This window comes from Eptatretus burgeri, chromosome 6 (assembly GCF_056783735.1).
Source record: "Eptatretus burgeri isolate ZD-2024b chromosome 6, Ebu_testis_v1, whole genome shotgun sequence".
In the NCBI taxonomy this organism is placed as follows: domain Eukaryota; kingdom Metazoa; phylum Chordata; class Myxini; order Myxiniformes; family Myxinidae; genus Eptatretus; species Eptatretus burgeri.
Window position 1 is genome coordinate 91584476 of NC_140966.1, and position 20872 is coordinate 91605347.

The window sequence follows — 20872 nt, forward strand, 5'->3', positions numbered from 1 at the left end:
TGGTGCACTGTACTTTCTCGACCTAACAGCAATGGGCGTACAGTCGGGAGTGATATTCGGGAAAAGTGGTGGTGGAGGTAGAGAAAGGGTAGCGAGCACACAGAGAGCGGTGGTCTGTCTCCCCCAGACTGCACAATCACGCTCTCATGATGCTTCATGAAATCCTGGCCTTGGAAGACATCACCACAAATATCAGGTAAGACGGAAAGTCGAACATCATGATATTGTTACGGATTTGGAAGCCTCTTGCACACAGACAGTCAGCAGTCCCAAAGTTTAGTTATTTCTTGAAGTATATGTGTATAGTTAGAATCCATCCCCTGTGTCTAACGGGAATTTCATGTGTGCGCTGAGTTATTTTGTAGTTATTTTTTTTATATTCCCCAACAACAACATCCTGCTTCGTTCCACCACCCAACCAAACCTTCACGCACCAACTGTATTATCCATGTATTTTTAGCTGAAGGGATGGGCGGAGCCTCCATCGCCCCAGATCAAGGCTCCACCTCGAAGAAGGGCAGGGATTGTTTTCAAAAGCCAATGGACGAAGAGCGAGCAAAACCGAGGCACTCCAGCCAATGGGAAGCCAGGCCAGAAACAACCACAGAGCCTCTTTGGGGGGAGGGGGTGGGCCACCGACACGCCAATTGTCTAATGGGAGGCAGAGTTACCTCAGGACGGATCGCTCCCACCTCACAGGAGGGGTTGAATAATTGTCGGTGCGATCCATCTGGGTCATCTCGTCTGGTCTGCTGGCCATCTTCCGTCTTGGTGCTGGCTGCCGTCTGCCGCTTCGTCTTGGTTTCTTCACACTTGGTGTGAGGTTGTCCGTGTAGGTTCGAGTCCCTACACGTAAATAGTGTGGCCACTGGTGGTTGGAGCGTCCGATCTTCCCAAGCCATTCCACAAGAACCCCGAGCTCCACAAGGGCAGGTCGGCAAGCCGTGCGAACGCGGCCAGGTACCGACCAAACTCTGACCTCCAGCCTGTCTATCCCCTTGGCTGTGAGGGTCGAAATAAAGACAATCCGAGTCCATTTTCTTTTGGTGTGTGTATGTCTGTGGTGGTGCCGTCCTATAAGTAGAAATTGTCGAAGTGTTGATTGCTCATTTTACATTGCCTGCATATTCGTCATTAAGTCTGCTCTGCCTCCCTTCCGATTACTGTAAAATAAAACCCGTTAAATGTTCCAGTTTGTTGTCTGTGTTTTCTTTCATTGGCCTAGCATGGTTCGTGCTTGAGAAATAGTGATGCCATGTGTGCCGTAAATTGTCATTTGGACCGGCGTGGCTTTGGTAACTCCCGCTCGGTTACGCCGGATCCGAGTTGGTAACAGCTACTCGGTTCGGACAAAGTCGGCCGAGGGTGTGACTTCCCCGGTCGTTAGACGGCGTGGGTATTAAGGTAAATTGGAATAGACAAGTGGACCCTACATCACGCCGTCAAAATATAGGCGACCACAGTCCTTTAAGCGACCCGTCGACTCCGGAGTTATCCGGGGTGACGACCTTTGATTCCTGGTGTTGTAAAGGGTGTTCGTGTGCACGTGGGAGATGGACCGACTGCTCCGTCTAGCGATCATTCCTCGCCACCGACCCCCGGCCCACAACAATATGTTCTGCCCTTCAACTCAAGGTTCACTAAACAATACCCATCTATTCTAGTCAACAACGAGGTAGATGCCATTGATACTCTACCTGTTCCAGGGTGCACACAAAGTTTGTACGCATTAACCAGCCTCTGGCACACAAAATTTCCGAGCACCCGGTGTCCAAAAGTGCTTCATACTTTTTACCATTCACAAGCACGTTAACTGTTACCTTAGATATGTTTTCTACAGATGTGACAGACACTGTAGCTCGGGTTGGGGTGTTGTGGAGCATAGCTGCGGCACCGGACAGCCGAGACGATCTACGCACCTCAGCAAAATGTCTTTTCTTACCGCACTTATTACACACAGCATCACAAGTAGGACAGACTCGTCGAGGGCGTCGATAGTTCCCACAGAAAAAGCACCTCTGTTGCTTTCCAGCAGCAGCGACTACTTGAGAGGCATCCAGAGGAGGAGGTTGGCAAGTCCTTGTTCTGGCTTCTGCAGTAGATCTATCGACCGAAGAAGTTGTGACTGCGTTGAGGGGTGTTTCAGGCGCTGTGTATGACTCAGAGCACTTCTGCACCCGATCAAGAGCTGGTGTAAAGGGTGTTAGTTTTCATGTGATGGATTGGGGTTAGTGTATCTGTGATGATAACTGGTGTAAAGGGTGTTAGTGTGCACGTGATGGATGGGGGTTAGTGTATATGTGATGATAACTGGTGTAAAGGGTGTTCGTTTGCACGTGATGGATGGGGGTTAGGCCTAGGTCACATTTGCCACGGCAGCCGTGGGGTCTCCAAAATCTGCGGCCACTGGCAATTCTATGGCGGCCGCAGTAATTCCACGGTCACACAATGTAGCACTCACATGTGTTTTTATTTTTCGGGTAGCCGCACGGCGTATTTAGAAAGCGTGGAGACTGAAAACGTGGGGGTGCCGTCCGGTCTTTAATTTGATGTCGCACGGTTGACCTTATGGCGTCCCTGCGGCGGCAATATAATTTTCAAGGCAGAAGCAAGTTGCCCGCAAGGCGACTGCAAGGGGGGGGGGCCCGAAAGCGAACGTGCGGCCAGACGGACGGTAACAAGTGGTTATATATACCAGTGCTTTTTTTAATTGAAATAAAAATATACCAGTATATATAACTGAATATACTATAACTATAATATACCGTGGTCCCCCAGAATCCGATCGGCCAAGCTGTTTGAACAAATTGGAATCCGAACAATTTTTTCGAGAAAGTTTGGCCCTAAAAACCCAAATCATTTTTAAAAAACCGAACAAAACGTTGCGTTCATGTTTGTTCACGTGTCTCCCCCACCTGTTCGAACCGCATCTTTGTGCTTTGTTCAATCAGTTCGTCGGTGGAAGTACTCAGTCACATTTGTTCTACGGCGAGGATAAGGCGGCCGTACGCCCTCTGAATTGACAGAAACGTGCGGCGGCTGCAGAGAAACTGAGGTGGCCTTAGGGTGGCCCTATGCCGTTTGGCTATATTTTACAGGCCGTAGGGGTGCCGTGGAATTATAACTGCGGAGTTATACCTTTTTTCATTTCTACACTCGCCGTAGCAATTCGACAAAGCCAAGCTATGATGTAGATGTGTTCCACGTTGACCATACGTAGGGCGTACGGTAGGCTTGCGTTTTCCCTGCGGCTGCCGTAAGCTCTTCTTTATGAAAAATGAATTTTCCCAACCCCCCAAAAATTACGGCACACCCACGTTTTCGGTCTCCACAATTTATAAACACGCCGTGCGGCTACCCGAAAAATAAAAACATGTGTGACTGCCACATTGTGTGACCGTGGAAATACTCCGGCCGCTTTATAATTGCTGGTGTCCGTACATTTTGTAGACCTTCCGGGCGCCAAGCCGAATGTGACTTAGGCCTTACCCTCGTGTTTTCACCTTCATTTTTTTTTAATCATTTTGTGTTTTAATTTTTTAACAAAAAAAGCAATCCGATCACGTGGTGTGACGGACTGTCGGGCAAGGATTGAATTTCGCAGCAAAACTGGTTGTAATTTTTAATATCCATGATTACGTCAGCCCGATGCGTTTGATGAAAGTGATTGTGGTTCTGGGGGCATCATGTTTGATGAGTTGCCCTGGGGGCAGCGCTCTCGCAGAGTGCGCGAGCGATCGGAACCCAGGCCGGAGCTCGAGCCTGTGTGGACCTTTGGATGTGGTGATTGTACCAGTTTACATACAATACACCACCACCGAAGGTCATTTACTCATCTTATTTTACCTCAAACATGGGGAATTTCAGTTTAAACTGTCTTGAAAGTGGGTTTTCTTTGGGTCCACGAACAGATTAATTCACTTTCCATTATTTCTTATTGGGAAAATATTTTTTGAATCCGAACTTTTTGCAATCCGGACAGCCTCCAGGAACGAATTAAATTCGGATTCTGGGGGCACCACTGTGTATAGTCAAACAACTATACTCCGATCTCTAGCGGTAGCACACGGTGGACGCACAGTCGAGGCAGACTGCCACGGAGGCTGTACGAAGGTGCACGGCGGGTGTAGGGGAACCGTGCGTCGACCTTGCGTTGCGCACAAATAGTCACACAGACCGCAAGGCCACCGTACGGCGACCGTGTAAATAGTGCGGCCACCGTAATTTTTTGGGGGTTGGGAAAATGCATTTTTCATTGAGAAGAGCTTACGACAGCCGCACGGAAAATGCAAGCCCACTGCACGCCCTATGTACGGTCGACGTGGAACACATCTACGTGATAGCTTGGCTTGTCTAATTGCTACGGCGAGCGTGGAAATGAAAAAAAAGTTATAACTCCGCGATTTCATTCCACGGCGACCCTACAGCCTGTAAAATATAGCCAAACGGCGTAGGGCCACCCAAAGGCCACCTCAGTTTCTCTGCGGCTGCCACACGTTTCTGTCAATTCCAAGGGCGTTGTGCCACCTTATCCTCGCCGTAGAGCAAATGTGACTGAGGCTTTAGAGTATATGTGAAGATAACTGGTGTAAAGGGTGTTAGTTTGCATGTGATGGATGGGGGTTAGTGTATATGTGATGATAACTAGTGTAAAGGGTGTTAGTTTGCACGTCTTGGATGGGGGTTCGTGTATATGTAGAAAGCTATCAACACTTCTGGTCGAAAGCTGTCGCGAGGTCCAACGTTTTTTTCTTGAGGAGACTTTGGCGCATGATGTGAGACCGAAATCCACTGATGAAGGCATCCCGGGAGAGACTCCTCCTTGTACGTCTCAGCAGTGACGGCCTTGTAATTACAACCTCCACTCAAATGCTTCAATTTCTGCAGGTGTTCATCAAGAGTTTCACCAGGTAGCTGTCGATGACTCGGCAATAGGTGCCGTGTATCTAATTTCATTCTTTGGTCTTACGTGTGTCATGTTTCATAGAGTCTTCACACTCAGCGATATACTCGTACACACTTGGTGAAACATCGTTTATGAGCAGAGTTATCATCTCGGGTCCGTGATGCTCAATTGCTCTCAAGAAGTTGTCGAACGTCTTGTACGAAAGGGGTTCCATTTCTTTTGTGGCATCGCTCGAGCTTGGGTTTGTTTCAAAGCGTTCATGACGGAAGAACTTGTCCATTATGAAATTCTTGCTGAATAAATTGACACCCAGAGGGTGAATCGACAAGGCCGGATCGTCCGAGTTCATTCGATGTTGGCTTTGTTCAGAAAGAATACGACAACCATAGTTCTGCATGTAATCACAAAAAACCGTTGAGTAGCCATCTTGAAAATCGCAAAGGACCACGGGTAAAGGAAGGATGCGGAAATACAGTCGTCGTCGTCGTCGTCGTCGTTGTCGTCTATTTAATATCATCTGGGGCTTACAATCTGTAACATGTTGTTCAATCGGGAAATTAAAATGACTACAGAGCACAAACTACACGGAAAATACCTCCTTGACATCCATCTTTTTTCACCAATAGTTTCGGCACTAAAAGACCCTAATTATTGGCATTGTGCATTAATTAATTTCAAAAACGTAAACACATAATTAAACACTTCAAGAATTTTCTTCAATGTCATCGTTGCATGTTTTACGTTGAAATTTTTGAAACGCGACAAGCAATATCAGGTGCACTAACCCGACCTACCTTTATTATAGATCTCGTCTTTACAGTTAAATATGTGTATATATATATATATATATATATATATATATATATATATATATATGTATATATATATGTATATATATATATATGTATATATATGTATATATATGTATATATATGTATATATATGTATATATATGTATATATATATGTATATATATGTATATATATATATATATATATATATATATATATATATATATATATATATATATATATATATATATATATATATATATATATATTGCTGCGGTTGAGGAAATTTGCAAACCACCATTCAGGTCCCGTAGGTGAGATATCTCTGTAAGTACATGTGTAGTTAGCCCCAAACCCGTTGTTTAGAAGGAATAAATGTGATCCATTCGGGCTGCGACCCTTTGAGATAGTCGTTTTTCTGTTCTTTCTTTATTTTGAACCAACCACGTCTCAACCGCCATCACACAACAACCACCAACCACAATGCCGCTTCACAACAACAACGCCAACAGCCACGACCTTTACCTTTACAACTCGCTCCCGCAAACATCGCATCACCGCCATTCCAAACGTCGCCATGGCCATAAACCACCACAATAAACCCTCCACCACCTTCACCTCTCCTTCTGCGGCCATTCCCGCACCACTTGTGAGCACCGAGCGTCAGGCTGTCCTGGACTCGTACAAGGTGCGCGCCGAACCGCGAGTGCAAAGTGCAGCCTTTCCCAGGAGAATTCGGATCAGGAATGATACACGCCCACTTCTGATCCGTCCAATCAGCAAGCACGGGGCGGTTTGGCCCCGCCTCCAGGCGCGTCGGTGAAGGATCGATATATGCAAATTCGAGGATCAGGGGAGACTCACGCCCCTTTTTCTCCGTCCAATGGGCGAGCGTGGCTCCACCCCCGAGCTCGTTCTGATCCAGAAATTTGCATATGGGTTCTCCTGCCGGACTATAAAGTGCCGAGCGCGGGGCGAATCTGGGTCAGTTTTGGAGAGCAGAGTGTGGCAGCGGCAGAGTGTGGCAGCGGCAGTCAGTTTGAGAAGAGTCAAGGCGAGTTTGAGAAGAGTCAAGTCGGGTCTGGAGAGGAGAAGTCTGTCGGGGTTCGCAGTCTGTCGGGGAGCTGCAGAGAGAGGAAGCCTGGAGCGCGGTCGAGTCGGTTTGAGCGCGGAGTCGGCCTTGGAGGAGCGCGGAGTGGAGTCAGGAAGCGAGGGCGTACAGGTGGTTTGCTGCAGTCGGCTGAGGAGAATTGGGGAAGAGGCCGAATAGCTCGGGTCTGAAGCAAGGAAGATGGCGGTCGGCGACGAGCTCGCAGTGGAATCGCTCGTCGCGGGACCCAAGCAAGTTTCCCCAGAGTTTCCCCAAGTTTCCCTATCCTCTTTCCCCAGAGCATCAACAATTCCCCCCTTTTTTCCCCCGCGCTGAGATAGTGCGAAAAGGCAGGCCCCGTTCCCACCCCACTCCAAGCAGTGCCAACGAAACCCGCGAAGGAGCGCGGAGTCGGGGCGCCGCCGCGCCGCCACATTTGCGGCTCATCACAAGACATGGGTAGGATCCACCCGGTCTCGCGGACCTGACCGCTCTTTCAGGTCCCACGCAAATATTGGCCCACAGGCCCCGTCTGCCCCATTGTCTTTGAGGGTGGCCCTTTTCTTTTGCTTTTGAGTAAATGTGTTGTCAGCACCGTCTATAAAGTAAAACTGTGTAAGTGTTGCCGTGTGCTCTCCTCGTCGGTTGTAGATCTGCATTGTTGTGTTTCTTTTGTAGCATTTGCTGTCGGTGCATAATTGTTGTAATTGTATATGTGTGCTCTCAGTGTGCTGCAGAATAAATGTGTATCATGTTGAACTGTTTTCCCGTTTCGCTTCGTCTTTTCTTTAATTGAATCTCCATCTTGCTTCACGTAAAGGGTTGGTAGTGGGCTTAATACACCCGATAATTAATCGGAACCGTCGAGGCCGACGATAACACGCTCGGTTATCCCGATAGTACGGAACGGATCGCTTAAGCGGCCCGTGTCCGAAATCGACCTGCGGCGAGGTGCGATCGCCCGGTCTACCAGCCGCGTGGGTACTTGGGTAGGTCGAGTTTGGCGAACAACCCTATCCCACGCGGGTGGCCGATTGGCACGATCGTGGTGAGGCCGAAAGGCCCACCCGTGACTGGCTCCCGGCGTTAGTCCGAGAGGGTCACGACAGAATTGTCCATCCGGTGGGCGACATGCCGCGATTCGAGTCATGTGGCCGTTCGCACGCCGGCGGGCGCGAATTCGCAACAATATATATATATATATATATATATATATATATATATATATATATATATATATATATATATATATATATATATATATATATATATATATATATATATTCTAAATAAACACTCACTGCACCAGAGTTTCCTTTCCCACATTCCGAGACAACACCTTCAGTGATAAACACCTCAATCCGTGAAGAACGATCGCTTTCGATGGGAAGGGAGGGGTTTCGTGTCGATGGGAGAGGGGAGGGGTTTAGTGTCGATGGGTGAGGGGAGGGGTTTAGTGTCGATGGGTGAGGGGAGAGGTTTAGGGTCGAGGGGGGAGGGGAGGGGTTTAGTGACGATGGGTGAGGGGAGAGGTTTAGTGTCGATGGGAGAGGGGAGGGGTTTAGTGTCGATGGGAGAGGGGAGGGGTTTAGTGTCGATGGGAGAGGGGAGGGGTTTAGTGTCGATGGGAGAGGGGAGGGTTTAGTGTCGATGGGAGGGGGAGGGGTTTAGTGTCGATGGGAGGGGGGTTCGTGTCGATGGGAGGGGAGGGGTTTAGTGTTGAGGGGAGGGGTTTAGTGTTGATGGGAGGGGTTTAGTGTCGATGGGAGGGGTTTAGTGTTGAGGGGAGGGGGGGGGATTAGTGAGGGGAGAGTGGAAGGGTTGAGTGTTGAGGGGATGGGTTTAGTGTTGATGGGAGGGGAGGAGTTTCGCGTCGATGGGAGAGGGGAGGGGTTTTTGTGTCGATGGGAGAGGGGAGGGGTTTAGTGTCGATGGGAGAGGGGAGGGGTTTAGTGTCGATGGGAGAGGGAGGGGTTTAGTGTTGATGGGAGGGGAGGGGTTTAGTGTTGATGCGAGAGTGGAAGGGTTTGGTGTTGAGGGGAGGGGTTTAGTATTGATGGGAGGAGGGGTTTAGTGTCGATGGGAGAGGGGATGGGTTTAGTGTTGATGGGATGGGAGGGGTTTCGTGTTGATGGGAGAGTGGAAGGGTTTGGTGTTGAGGGGAGGGGTTTAGTGTTGATGGGAGGAGGGGTTTAGTGTTGATGGGAGAGTGGAGGGGTTTAGTGTTGATGGGAGGGAGGGGTTTAATGTTGATGGGAGGGGAGGCGTTGAGGGGAGAGGGGAGGGGTTTAGTGTTGATGGGAGGGAGTGGTTTAGTATTGAGGGGAGGGGTTTCGTGTTGATGGGAGGGGTTTAGCAAGTCCGCGTGCTCGGTTCGTCCCCCGAGGGATCTCGGGAGGGTGTGCCAGGTTTTTCATTTAAAGGTGTTCTTGTTTCCATTCGGCCATTCGGGTAATTGGGACACCGGCTTTGGAGCACAGAGACAGCGCATGTCATATTACAAACCCAACATCCAATTTGTCTGATGACGTATGACGAGCTCCATTCTTCCAATCTGAAGCACAACAATGTCGAACTTTGCGTCCTCATCTCTTCCACCTTTCCGAAAATGGTTGACATTCTCGATCTGCCACCGAACTTCGCCATTCCAATCGTTTTATCATGAAGCTTGGTTTCCCCACTTTTGACCACCAATTATTGTTTTTATTTATCGATGTTTTCTTCCTCTTTCACTTGGTTTTGGAAGGAAAAAAAAAAAGATTTTTTTTTTCGTCAGCCGGTCTTCTTCGAAGAGAATGACGTCATCAAGAACGATGGAGAAGATGGTTTTCCCTGGAGGGGACGGTTTGGAGATGACGTAGACGCACGCGATCTTTCTGCAGAGTTCAGTTTTCGTTCCCGCCAAATTGGAGTTAAACCCAGTGAAGAAACATTTTTTTCTGCAGGACGTCTAATAATGACCAGATTGTGTATTTTACTGAATCACTTGAATGTTTCACCAGTGATTTGTGCTCGCAGGAGGTGTTTTGACTTTACTCATGTACATTGCACGTCTTTCCCTGAGGTAATTTCGTGAGTTATTTAGTTTTCTCAATCCTGCTCGACGTTTGTTTCATGCCATGATTCCCGAGTGGTGAAGGTTTTTCTGAACTTGATGTTAAAATGTCATTGGTGAATGTTTATTGCAACTGTTCTTCAGTACGAATATTGGATTTATCACCTTCACAATTGTGGTATTGGGAGTTACAAGAATAATCATTCACCAGCCAAACCCGTGCTTGAACAAAGTTTCTGTCGTGAGGGTTCGTAAGGACATCAATATATCCAGTGTTCACAATGTGATTTATCGAATTTCTTTATATACAATGTTTTTTGTTACATTTTTCGTGTCAAATTCACCTTCTGAGGTAATCAGCATGTGCAGAAGAGGGTTTGACATTGCAGCCGCTGTTTTCTCGGAGTGGCATTACGCCTCTCAGCGGTGACGGTCTGTCGATGACAGACGTAATGACGTCAGCCAATGACCGATGATGTCATGACGGCATTACGCCTGTCAGCGGTGACGTCACACGTCGCCATGCAAAATAATGTAAAAATTAGAAAATCGCCAAAAGTTGCCAAACCTGTCCGTCTGGCACGATCTCACATAGCCCATGCTGTTCATAAGATCATAGAGCACCCGCATGCCGAAAGTGGCGACAATCCGTCTGGTAGTTTCGGAGGAGAAACGTCAAATTACGCGCAGACGTTAACACAAATAATATATAGGGTGAATGCATGAAGAACTGGAACTGACGAGGGCAGCAGGAGACGCCCATAAAAACGGTCGAGCTGAATAACTCACGTGTGGACTGACTTTGTTGCACAACAACAATTTCCACAACAGTATAACAACACTGGAGGACCGGTAACAGTCAGTGAATGTTGACTTCGTCGTTTCAGCATTCACTGACATCGGATGGACATTTTGTTTTCTTTGGAACTCTGTGAATGTATAGGCAAATGTATCTCATGAGTAATACCCACTCCCCATGGGAAGCAGAAGATTTTTTCTCAGAATTGGCAGTTTCACCACCCTCAATACCTCCTCTCTACAGCAGGGGTCAGTACACCACTTGCATTGTGCCAAATGTACAGGTGAAAATGACAAATTGTCTCCCCACCCTCATGGGGGGGGGGGGAAGAGATTATTTTGTGCCAATAGCCTGGGATTGGCTTAGTGGTTCGGGTGGCTGGCTCTGTATTTTAGGTTCCTGAATTGAAACCCTGTTGGCCACTGAATTAACATCAGGTGGGGTTGTCTGAGCCTGTCTTCCTTCCGAGGTGAGCAAAATAAGTACTAGTGTAGTGGTATAGGGGCACAGCATCAGCGGCATAGTCACGACCCAACAAAATGATAGCTACCAGGCAGCCAAGCTTCTGTATGCAAGAAGAAGAAGAAGAATAAGAAGAAGATTTTGTGCCATACTCTTGTCTCTTGGTACCCTGATTATGAGTGCAAAACTTGGTGGATTAGCCCAGCCGTTTTCGATTCTACAATTACCCTGCACTGGCGAAGTGAAAAGCGGGGTTAAGCGATCAGTAGGACGGTCGCGTATGTATGTCTTACATATGTTGTACATGTCTGTGTTTTGTTAAGAGCATACATTGAAAACCATTCAGCGGAGGAAATTGAAACTTTACCACATGTTACATCTCTCTCTATCGAATGCAGCCTGTGGCTGCTGGTTGCATCATTGGTTGGGACGTGGCTATGCCGCTGATGCAGTGTCCCCCTTACCAGTACACTGGTACTCATTTTGCCGACCTCGGAAGGATGACAGGCTGTCTCCTGGTGTATTAAGGCCCAGTCACACCTTGACGTTTGAGCCAGCTTATGCCGATTTTTGGAAAAATTTGTCTAAAACGCTGGGACACGTCGAATACGTTATGGGTAAGTTTTGATAACATTGAGAGCACGCTGAAAAACACTGCCATACGTCGTTGTACGCTGGCTTGAAACGTTGTACTTTTCGGTTGTCCTCAAATTTTCCATGCTTGAAATTTTAAGAAATGCCAGCGTATGACTCACACGTTCCGCATAATGCTGCCCATAAGTTGTGGGCACGTCACACGATCGTTGATACACGTCGACACACGTTACTTGTAAGTTACTCATTAGTCGAAACACGTCGAGGTAATGTTTAGCGTACCCGAAACTTATTTCTAACCTATGCGTAACGTGTTGTACTCACGTTACGCGATCGGTGACACACATCGACACACGTTACTTGTCAGGTGCTCATTAGTCGAAACCATCAAGGTAATGGTTAGCGTCAGTGTTCCAGACTTCCTGGTTTTATTTTTTGATTTTTTTTTCTTCCTTCCTTCGGTATGATAGTGATTTTGACACTTCGATTTCTTGTGCGGTTATCATATAATATAATTAATAGGCTTCCGCTCAACGATTTAAATCATAACCGCACTGTACACTGAACATCGTCATACCGAAGAAAAAAAAAAACCGGGAGTCTGGATCACTGACGCTAACCATTACCTTGGCGTGTTTCGACTTATGAGCACCTTTCAAGTAACGTATGTCGATGTGTGTCAACGATCACATATCGTGCGTACAACTTATTTCCATCGCATGCGGAGCGTGTGTCATACGGCAAGTACGTCGTAAAAATTTTCAACATGTTTGAAATTACAAGACATACTCCATTTAATACGACGTATGATAGCGTACTTTAGCGTTCTATTCACGCATACCAAACTTACCCATACCGTATTCGACGTGCGCCAGCGTTTTAGACGCATTTTTTCAGAGGTCGGCATACGCTGGCAAGATCGCCAAGGTGTGACTGCGATGTTGACACTTCCATTTCTGCAGCGGTTATGATTTGAATTGTTGTGCAGCAGCCTTTTCATAAGCTACGCCACGCCATCGTCGGCGATGCGTGCAGCTCGCTATGCCGAAGTTCGACTATCGTTGGGCATAGGTTGTGAAGGCCGACAACAGGTTCAGCATTCGTTGGTATAAGTTATCTATAACACAACGAAACGTTCTGTGTCCGTTACTAATACGTTATGCATCAGACCAAGTCGTTAGAAATACGTCCGAATCTTTAAAAAAAAACATCAAAAGTTCAACATAAGCCAGCGTTTTACATACATTTTAATACGTTGCCATTGCTGGCTAAAACGTCAAGGTGTGACTGGGCCTTGATTGAAGGAGCGAGGTGACTTTTATTCAACATGGAAGGTGCAGATGTTTATGGGTGCCAGTGGTGTAGAATAGCGTTGGCAGATCCCAGAAACCCAATTCTTAAGTTGCGCCAGTGGTGGGTGTGGTCGGTGGCACCACCCAAATCAAAGATGGCTGTTTCGATATAGGCTAAAACCAATATTCTCATACATAAAGTAATACTCGGCCGATTCCAATGATATTGGTATGCATCCTGATAGTTTTGGGTATGCCCAATCTAACGGAGGGGGTGTGATAATCATCCAAGGTCAATGTCATGAGATAAAGGTCAATATCACAGTTTTTGGTCAATTTTATGCCTGTTTGACCTTGACCCTTTGTTTCAAGGTCAAATCTGATGACATGAAATGATTTCACAAACATGATTTCCTATTAGTGCCCAATACATACCTAAGTTCTCAGACAAGTATTTAAATAGTTATAGGCATATTAAAGTAAGCTATTAGTTGATTTGGGGTCACCCCCCTTTTGTCTTGTGACAAATTTCTGACAAATTCAAGTGTCATGCAGAGTTCCAGCAACTTGGCATCAACAAATAAGGTAAGATTTTGAACATTTTAAGGACTTCCTACATGAAATAATGTATAAATATAATGCATAACAGTACCAAGAACATGTATAACGAACAAAATGGAATGTTTTTATGAGGAAATAAGAAACCTAGTGCAAAATAGATCGGAAATTTGACTATTTTTGGACTAAAGGGGGAATTCCTCCATTTCTGGGAATGGGTCCCCCCCCTTTTTAAATAGTCCCTGTAATGTTTTAAATATTGGTCTGAGGGCTTTGGCATGTATTCGGCACTAATAGGAAATCATGTATGGGGAATCATTTCATGCTATCAGATTTGACCTTGAATCAAGGGGTCAAGGTCAAACAGCCATAAGCATTAGCATTTTCACAAATGGCTGGAGGTTCGCTGACTGACCCGGACATAGAAATCCTTAAGACATATACAGCTCAGATGTATGGGGCTAAGGGAAAAGTCATGTCACTGAATTACCATTGCTATAATGTCTTTGAAAAGGCGTATGGACCAAAAGCTAGATCTTGGAATGCACTTGCAAAGCTGAAGGGAATTGATGGTTGCATGATTCCTCCCTGCGAATCAGAAATTTCCCAACACATAAAACGGTCATCATTTGTAGCAAAGATGTGGGCCAATGCTGATTTATCAGAATTAAATTAGCATCCATCTTCAAATGATGGCTTGAGTTGCATGAAGAGCAGTATGAAATCATTTGGTTTGATGGTCAACAGCTTGCAGAGTCACTGGTTCCAGAGGAAGAGGATCACTCATATCAAGAAAGCTCTGATGACGACCTCAATGTGTCTTCATCAGATGAAGATGGTCTATCCTCAGATGAAGACTAACTCTGATAACAACACAATACCATTCATTGAACTTAAACCAACCCTGTCAGTATAAAAACAGAATTTTCTCAATGTGGGTTTTATTTTAATTAGTCAATTATGCATATCCATGGTGGTGATAGATAAAATAGATCCCTAAATTTATAGAAAGTGGAAGATTAGTTCTATATGTATATATGCCTGGTGGTGGTAAATAGGTTAGGTAATATATAGAAACAGATTGTAGTCGGGCATTGTCATGCAAACCATAACAATGAACAATTTGTTTCTTTTCCAGAAAAATTCATGCAGGTGGTCAAAATAAATTTATTTGAAAATTAATTTTTTCTTCTTCTTTTTTAAGACTCACATTTTCCAATCAGAACAAATTTTTGATGAGTACAAAATTATATAAAATGCCAAGTCACTAGATCTACACTTTGTGATAATCACTGAATGTAATGGTTACAAATGAACTATATATGTAAAATCTGCCATACCTATAAATCTAATTAACATTGTTCTTCAGTAAGCTTTCCACCACAAATCCTATTCTTAAGGCCCTTGCCCACTGGCCATATCTGCACCCCGACCAGCCCCCGACTGGCCCACTCGAACTGCCCCACCAACCTGGGCCGACTGGCCCCAGACTGGACCGACTGCCACATCTGGCAGGTCGAGGGAGGTCGGGGCAGGTCTGGCAGGTCAGAGGCCAGTCCTCTTCCCTCTCCCCCTCTCCTCCTCCCGGCCTCTCCTCCCTCTTTCCTCCTTGCTCTCCACCCCATTTCCTCGTCTCCCCTCCTTCCCCTCTCCTCATCCTGGCCTGTCCTCATCCTGGCCTGTCCTCATCCTAGCCTCTCCTCATTCTGGCCTTTCCTCCCCCATTTCCTCCTCCCTTTCCTCCTCCCTCTCCTCTCCCTTTCCTCCTCTTCTGCAAGAGAGGGGGAGGAGAGGGCATGATAAGAGGGCATGAGGAGAGGCCCAGAGGAGAGGGTTAATGACACCCGACCTACCCAACCAACCCCACAATTTTGATCATGTTGAAAACTCGACGACGGCATCCGAGCATAGTCGACTATCCCCGACCAGACGCTCGGGGGGGGGGGGGGCAGTTCGGGTAAGCCGGTCGGGTCAGGTTGTGGGTCGATCGGGTCAGTGAGCGTGGACCTTAAGGTTATATTTTTTCATTCAATGTACTTATCCCTGTCAAATGACACTGGATTGGTATTTGCACTTTTGGCACTAAGAGGAAATCATGTATGGGGAATCATTCATGTCATCAGATTTGAACTTGAATCAAGGGGTCAAGATCAAACGGGAATAAAATTGGCCAAAAACCTATGATATTGACCTTTATCTCATGACATTGACCTTGGATGATAATGACACCCTCTCCATTAGATTGGGCATACCCAAAACTATCATAATGCATACCAACATCATTGGAATCGGCCTAGTATTACTTGATGTATGACAATATTGGTTTTAGCCTATATCGAAACAGCCATCTTGGATTTGGGTGGCGCCACCGACCACACCCACCACTGGCACAACTTATGAATTGGGTTTCTGGGATCTGCCAACCACACTCTACACCACGGGCACCCTTAAACATCTGCACCTTCCATGTTGAATAAGTCACCTAGCTCCTGGACTAAAAGGAGTCATTCTGCTCTTTTGTGTATCTGTGTACCACAATGAGCATGGAGAAAAGAAAGGAAACCAGAGGAGGTCAGAGACAAGATTGTGGCCAAGCATGGGAAACCTCAAGGCTACAAGTCCATCTCCAGAGACCTTGATGTTCCTGTGTCCACTGTACGCAAAGTTATCAGGAAGTTTAAGGCCCATGGCACTGTAGCCAACCTCCCTGGATATGGCCGCAAAAGAAAACTTGAACGAAGATTGCAGCGAAAGATTGTTCGAATGGTGGAGAAAGCACCTTGATCAACTGCCAAACAGATTAAAGCTGACCTTCAGACACAATATACTACAGTTTCAACTGGTGCCATCTATCACCAACTGAATGAAAGGGGGTTCTATGGTAGGAGGCCCAAGAGGACCCCACTGCTGAGCGAGAGATACAGAAGAAAGCCCGACTGCAGTTTGGCAAAATGCAATGGAACAAGCCAAAATCCTTCTTGGAGAATGTCCTGTGGACAGATGAGACCAAATTAGAGATTTTTGGGAAAGCACATCATCTCTATGTTTACAGAAAACAAGATGAAGCCTTCAAAGAAAAGAACACCATCCCTACAGTCAAATATGGAGGAAGTTCAGTGATGTTTTGGGGTTGCAGTGCTGCCTCTGGCACTGGGTGCTTCGAATGGGTGCCTGGCATCATGAAATCAGTAGATTACCAAGAAATTTTGGAGCGCAATGTTCAACCCAGCGTCAGAAAGCTGGGTCTCCGTCGAAGTGTCATCGGTCTTGCAGCAGGACAATGACCCCAAACGCACTACAAAACCACCCAGGAATGGTTCACGACAAAACTCTGGACTGTACTGAAGTGGCCAGTCATGAGTCCAGATCTAAATCCCATAGAACATCTGTGAGGAAATCTGAAAACAGCATTTGCGAGAAGGCACCCTTCAAATCTGTGAGAACTGGAGCAGTTTTCACAAGAAGAGTGGGCCAAACTGCCAGTAGAGAGGTGGAGGAAGCTTATTCATGGCTATAGGAAGTGCTTGACTGCATTTATTTTGTGCATAGCCTGTGCTCCCAAATGTTAAGTTTAACGCACTTTTTGCTTCGTGAGCGCAGAGTATTGAATTTTTAAAATTCAGACACATATGTACGTGAGTACGCACGTCTTGCACACGGACGTGACCAATCGCTTAACCCTGCTTTTCGCTTCACGAGAGCAAGGTAATAAATTGCCACAACAGCTGGAAGAGAGAATTCAAGCAATTAGCTACTGTCAGAACAATAATTAATGAGATGAATTTGCCCATGCATTCATGGATTTTCAAATGAAATAAAATGTCCATCCGAATGTCAGCAAATGGAGAAGTGATGAAGACAATAACTACTTATTTTCCAAAGTTCACTGACTTACCAATCCTCCAGTGTTGTTATACTATAAACCATTCACAGAAATGTGGAAATGTCAAGGATACAAAGTTCAACATTGTTGTGATTCAGATTGGGAAAAGGCTGCTCGGTGTACATCAGTGAAATTGGATGTTGGGTATATAATATGTGAGACTGCATTTCTTTTGGACAAAATTTCCAGTTACATGTGATTCATTTTTACCTCTGCTGCTGAAGGTGGAAAGGTTATGTTTTCACCCCTCTGTCTGTTTTTTTGTCTGTTTGACTGTTTGTTTGTCTGTCTTTGTGCAGGATATCTCAAAAAGTTTTGGACAGATCCGGATGACATTTAGTGGGCAGGTTGGGTGTTTGACAAGGACGAACTGATTCAATTTTGGTGAAGATCCGATTCTGGATTCGATAATTTTTTCAGTGATTCTTGACCATTGAGAGATTGCGCTTGACTAATCTATAGCACGATATCTCACAAAGTTGTTTCCAGATTTTGATGAAATTTGCTAGACATGTTGGTTGTGTCACAGGGAAGAAATGATTCAATTTTGGTGAATATCTTGATCAATATCCGATAATTTCTGAGTGATTCTTCACCATTGAGAGAGTGGGCTAAACTCCTATGAAGCACGATATCTCAAAAGGTTGTGTACGGATTTAAATGAAACTTGCTGGACAGAAGTAATTCTTCACCGTTGAGAGATGGGGCTAAAAAGGATATGTCTCATGATATTTCAAAATGTATTGAGCCAGATATGTTATCGTGGATCAGGCATTACATGGCGGAGGTATGCACGCTATAAACTGCCCTTCTAGTTGTTTCTGTTTTCCACAGACTGGGAATGAGATTTATAACTGTATAATGTGAATTGTAACTGTATATTGTGATTCCAGATTTTCTTCTGAATCGTACGTTTGGAAAGCAAGATTCGCAAGAAGGAATTTCCTTCAGCTGATTCAAAAGTGAAATGTCAAGAAATTCTTTTTACTTCGGGATTTTCAAGAAAATGATGTAAGTTTATTGATAATTACTTTGAACCCATTGTATCGACATTACTGTTTCTACAATATACAGGACTAGTTGTCATCAACACAAACCCTGCTGTATACTCGACTTATTTCAGTGGTTTACTTAAACAACTGACAGCATAACATTTACCACATGAGATTTGCGTTTTTTCTGATGATCTGATAAACCATCTCTTCAGTTTGGGTTGAAAGCAGACTCGGTTTCATAATGGTTCGAGTGCCCACTCTCTTTGTCTCGGAGTTTGGAGGTTCGAACCAGACCCTGTACGAGTTATACCAAGGTCTTTCAAAATGCTACGTGTGATGATAGAGCATGGACAAAGAGAGAAAAAAAAACGATAGAGAATGGGCAAACCACCATCAGTTGGCAACACCAGCGCAGGTTTTGATTGGCCTAATAGCCTCCTCCTGTGTTAAAGGTCCTTGTAAGGGAACTCGTATTCATTGATTCAATGATGCTTCCTTGCAGTTATAAATTCTAAGTCCACCCCCTTTCTCTAATAGTTTGTGGATCTGGTTTGTGGATCAGCACATGCAGACAACACTTATTTCCAAAACTAATGTTGTGAATTTGTGTTTTATTCCCAGAGATCAGACATTTAAGTGAAAATAAATGAAAATTTGCAAAAGGAAAGTGACAATGAGGAAAACAGCGTTGTTTTAAACATCTCACTAAAAAAAAACGTTGCGAATTAGCGTTGTGTAGTGGCACACCTGAAAGATTGATCCATCCTGCCATCCATTGGGACCATACTCTCGACACTCTGCAGAGAGCCAGTGCTGCCAAAGTAGTCTCCTGCACTATCAGGCACAATCCTGGATGGGTCGCCACTCCGACGCAGGATACTAGAATGGCTCAATCATCCCAGCAAGCTGGTACTCATTTTGCCGACCTCGGAAGGATGACATGCTGAGTCAACCCCACTTGGTATTAATTCAATGGTCAAGCGTGATTTGAACTCAGGACCCCAGGATCCCAAAGTTAAGAAACTCAGGTGGATGAAGGGCAGTTAGGTTTTGAATGGCCAAAGAATCGACACTTTTGACGACGAAAGTGTCACCAGGCAGGTGGTCATTGATCTTACTGTGTGGAAGATCAACCCATTGAACTGTATCAAAGACTGGAAGGATTATGGCTATTCACGTTGGAGTCACCATTGTGTCACCACCGCACAGCCCCTGGTCTGCGCAGATGCCGCCTTGTTGCTCGGCCCAATGATGATTCACCAGAGCCCTCATTGCATTGTGTTAATGTGAGAAAGTATTCACATCGACTTTGACTTTCAACTCAAAATTAACATTCAATATTCAAGATCTCCCTCAAATTTATCATGCAAGTCAAAATATTTCTGCTATGATTGGACCTCCAAATATAGCGCTTGGTAGTGCCAAACTTGCACTGCTCATATTCTTTCCATTCTTACATACAGTTCAATGGATCAACCATGTTATCCGTTGTGTTTAAAATCACACGTGACACCAACAACTCCAAATTTTGTATGATTGGACTGTTATTTAATTATGGCATACACATGGTTGACGACATCATCTTCCAAGTTCACACAAAGAGCAGGCGGTAATGCAATTAACATAATTGTAAAGGTTGCCCTCCACAGAAGGAAGGCACCCCTCACCCAGTTGCAACAACCAATCAGCATAATGCTCGAGTCGTTTTTGGCTTCCTTCGACAAGTCGATTGAACATACACATACGGATTTGTTGTTAAGTTAGCGTTGTGCAATGTTGTCACAATGGAGAGTTTGTCATGTAGGTGTTGATGTTTAGTTGCCTCCCTCGTTGGACTGCTGGAATAATTTGATGATCGGTACACACCGCTTCTCATCGAGTCATGAATAATACACTGCTTTAATCCAGTAACCTTGCAGTCACGACAAAGGGATTGTAGTGTTATGATTATAGTTACTACTGCATAATATTAACGTTTCCTTATTATTAGTACAAACACGATATTATTGCATGAAGAAAGGCTAATTTGTTACTCCCAAAGTAACAGCCTTAATCTCTCCCAAGGGAGGGGGGGGAGGGGGGAAACCCAGGCAAGAAGGCTGCATCAATCGCTCCAGGAAAAAACAATAACCTGAAGCAGCCTGAAGGTGAGGCTGAAGGAATGTAGCCGAAGGCCTATACGTACTGTGTCGTTGGAAGGCTTGTGACGTAATATTTCAATATTTGATGATCATTTTAACAATCGCTTTGTTTGTGTTTCACACTAAAAGGAAAATGCAAATGTTGGGCATGGAAATTATGAGCATGACAGGTTCGACGATATGTTAGGCCTGAACTGCTATGTTGGATATGTTGTTGGATATGAACTGATATGTTGGAGTCAGCTGTTGTACATCCTCATGACGTCCAGACATCATGATATAGCGTGACAGACAGACGGACATAAA

The 20872-nt window shown here is 45.3% G+C and overlaps 1 protein-coding gene across 6 annotated transcripts in view; it reads left to right on the top strand.

Annotated features, from left to right (window-relative positions):
- The window catches only part of LOC147025324 (protein FAM200C-like), a 102063-nt gene that overhangs the window by 12453 nt on the left and 68738 nt on the right, over positions 1-20872 (top strand). For 4 of the 6 annotated variants that reach the window (XM_085886209.1, XM_085886208.1, XM_085886206.1 and 1 more), the window contains exon 2: positions 18324-18441. Coding sequence is in view for 5 of the 6 variants with exons in the window: in XM_085886208.1 (XP_085742334.1) it covers positions 18398-18441 (44 nt within the window). In the remaining variant the exon portion in view is untranslated. Of the gene's footprint in view, positions 1-9521; positions 9852-17608; positions 17655-18323; positions 18442-20872 lie in introns of those variants that run through there. The other 2 variants (XM_085886205.1, XM_085886204.1) reach the window with 2 other exon arrangements.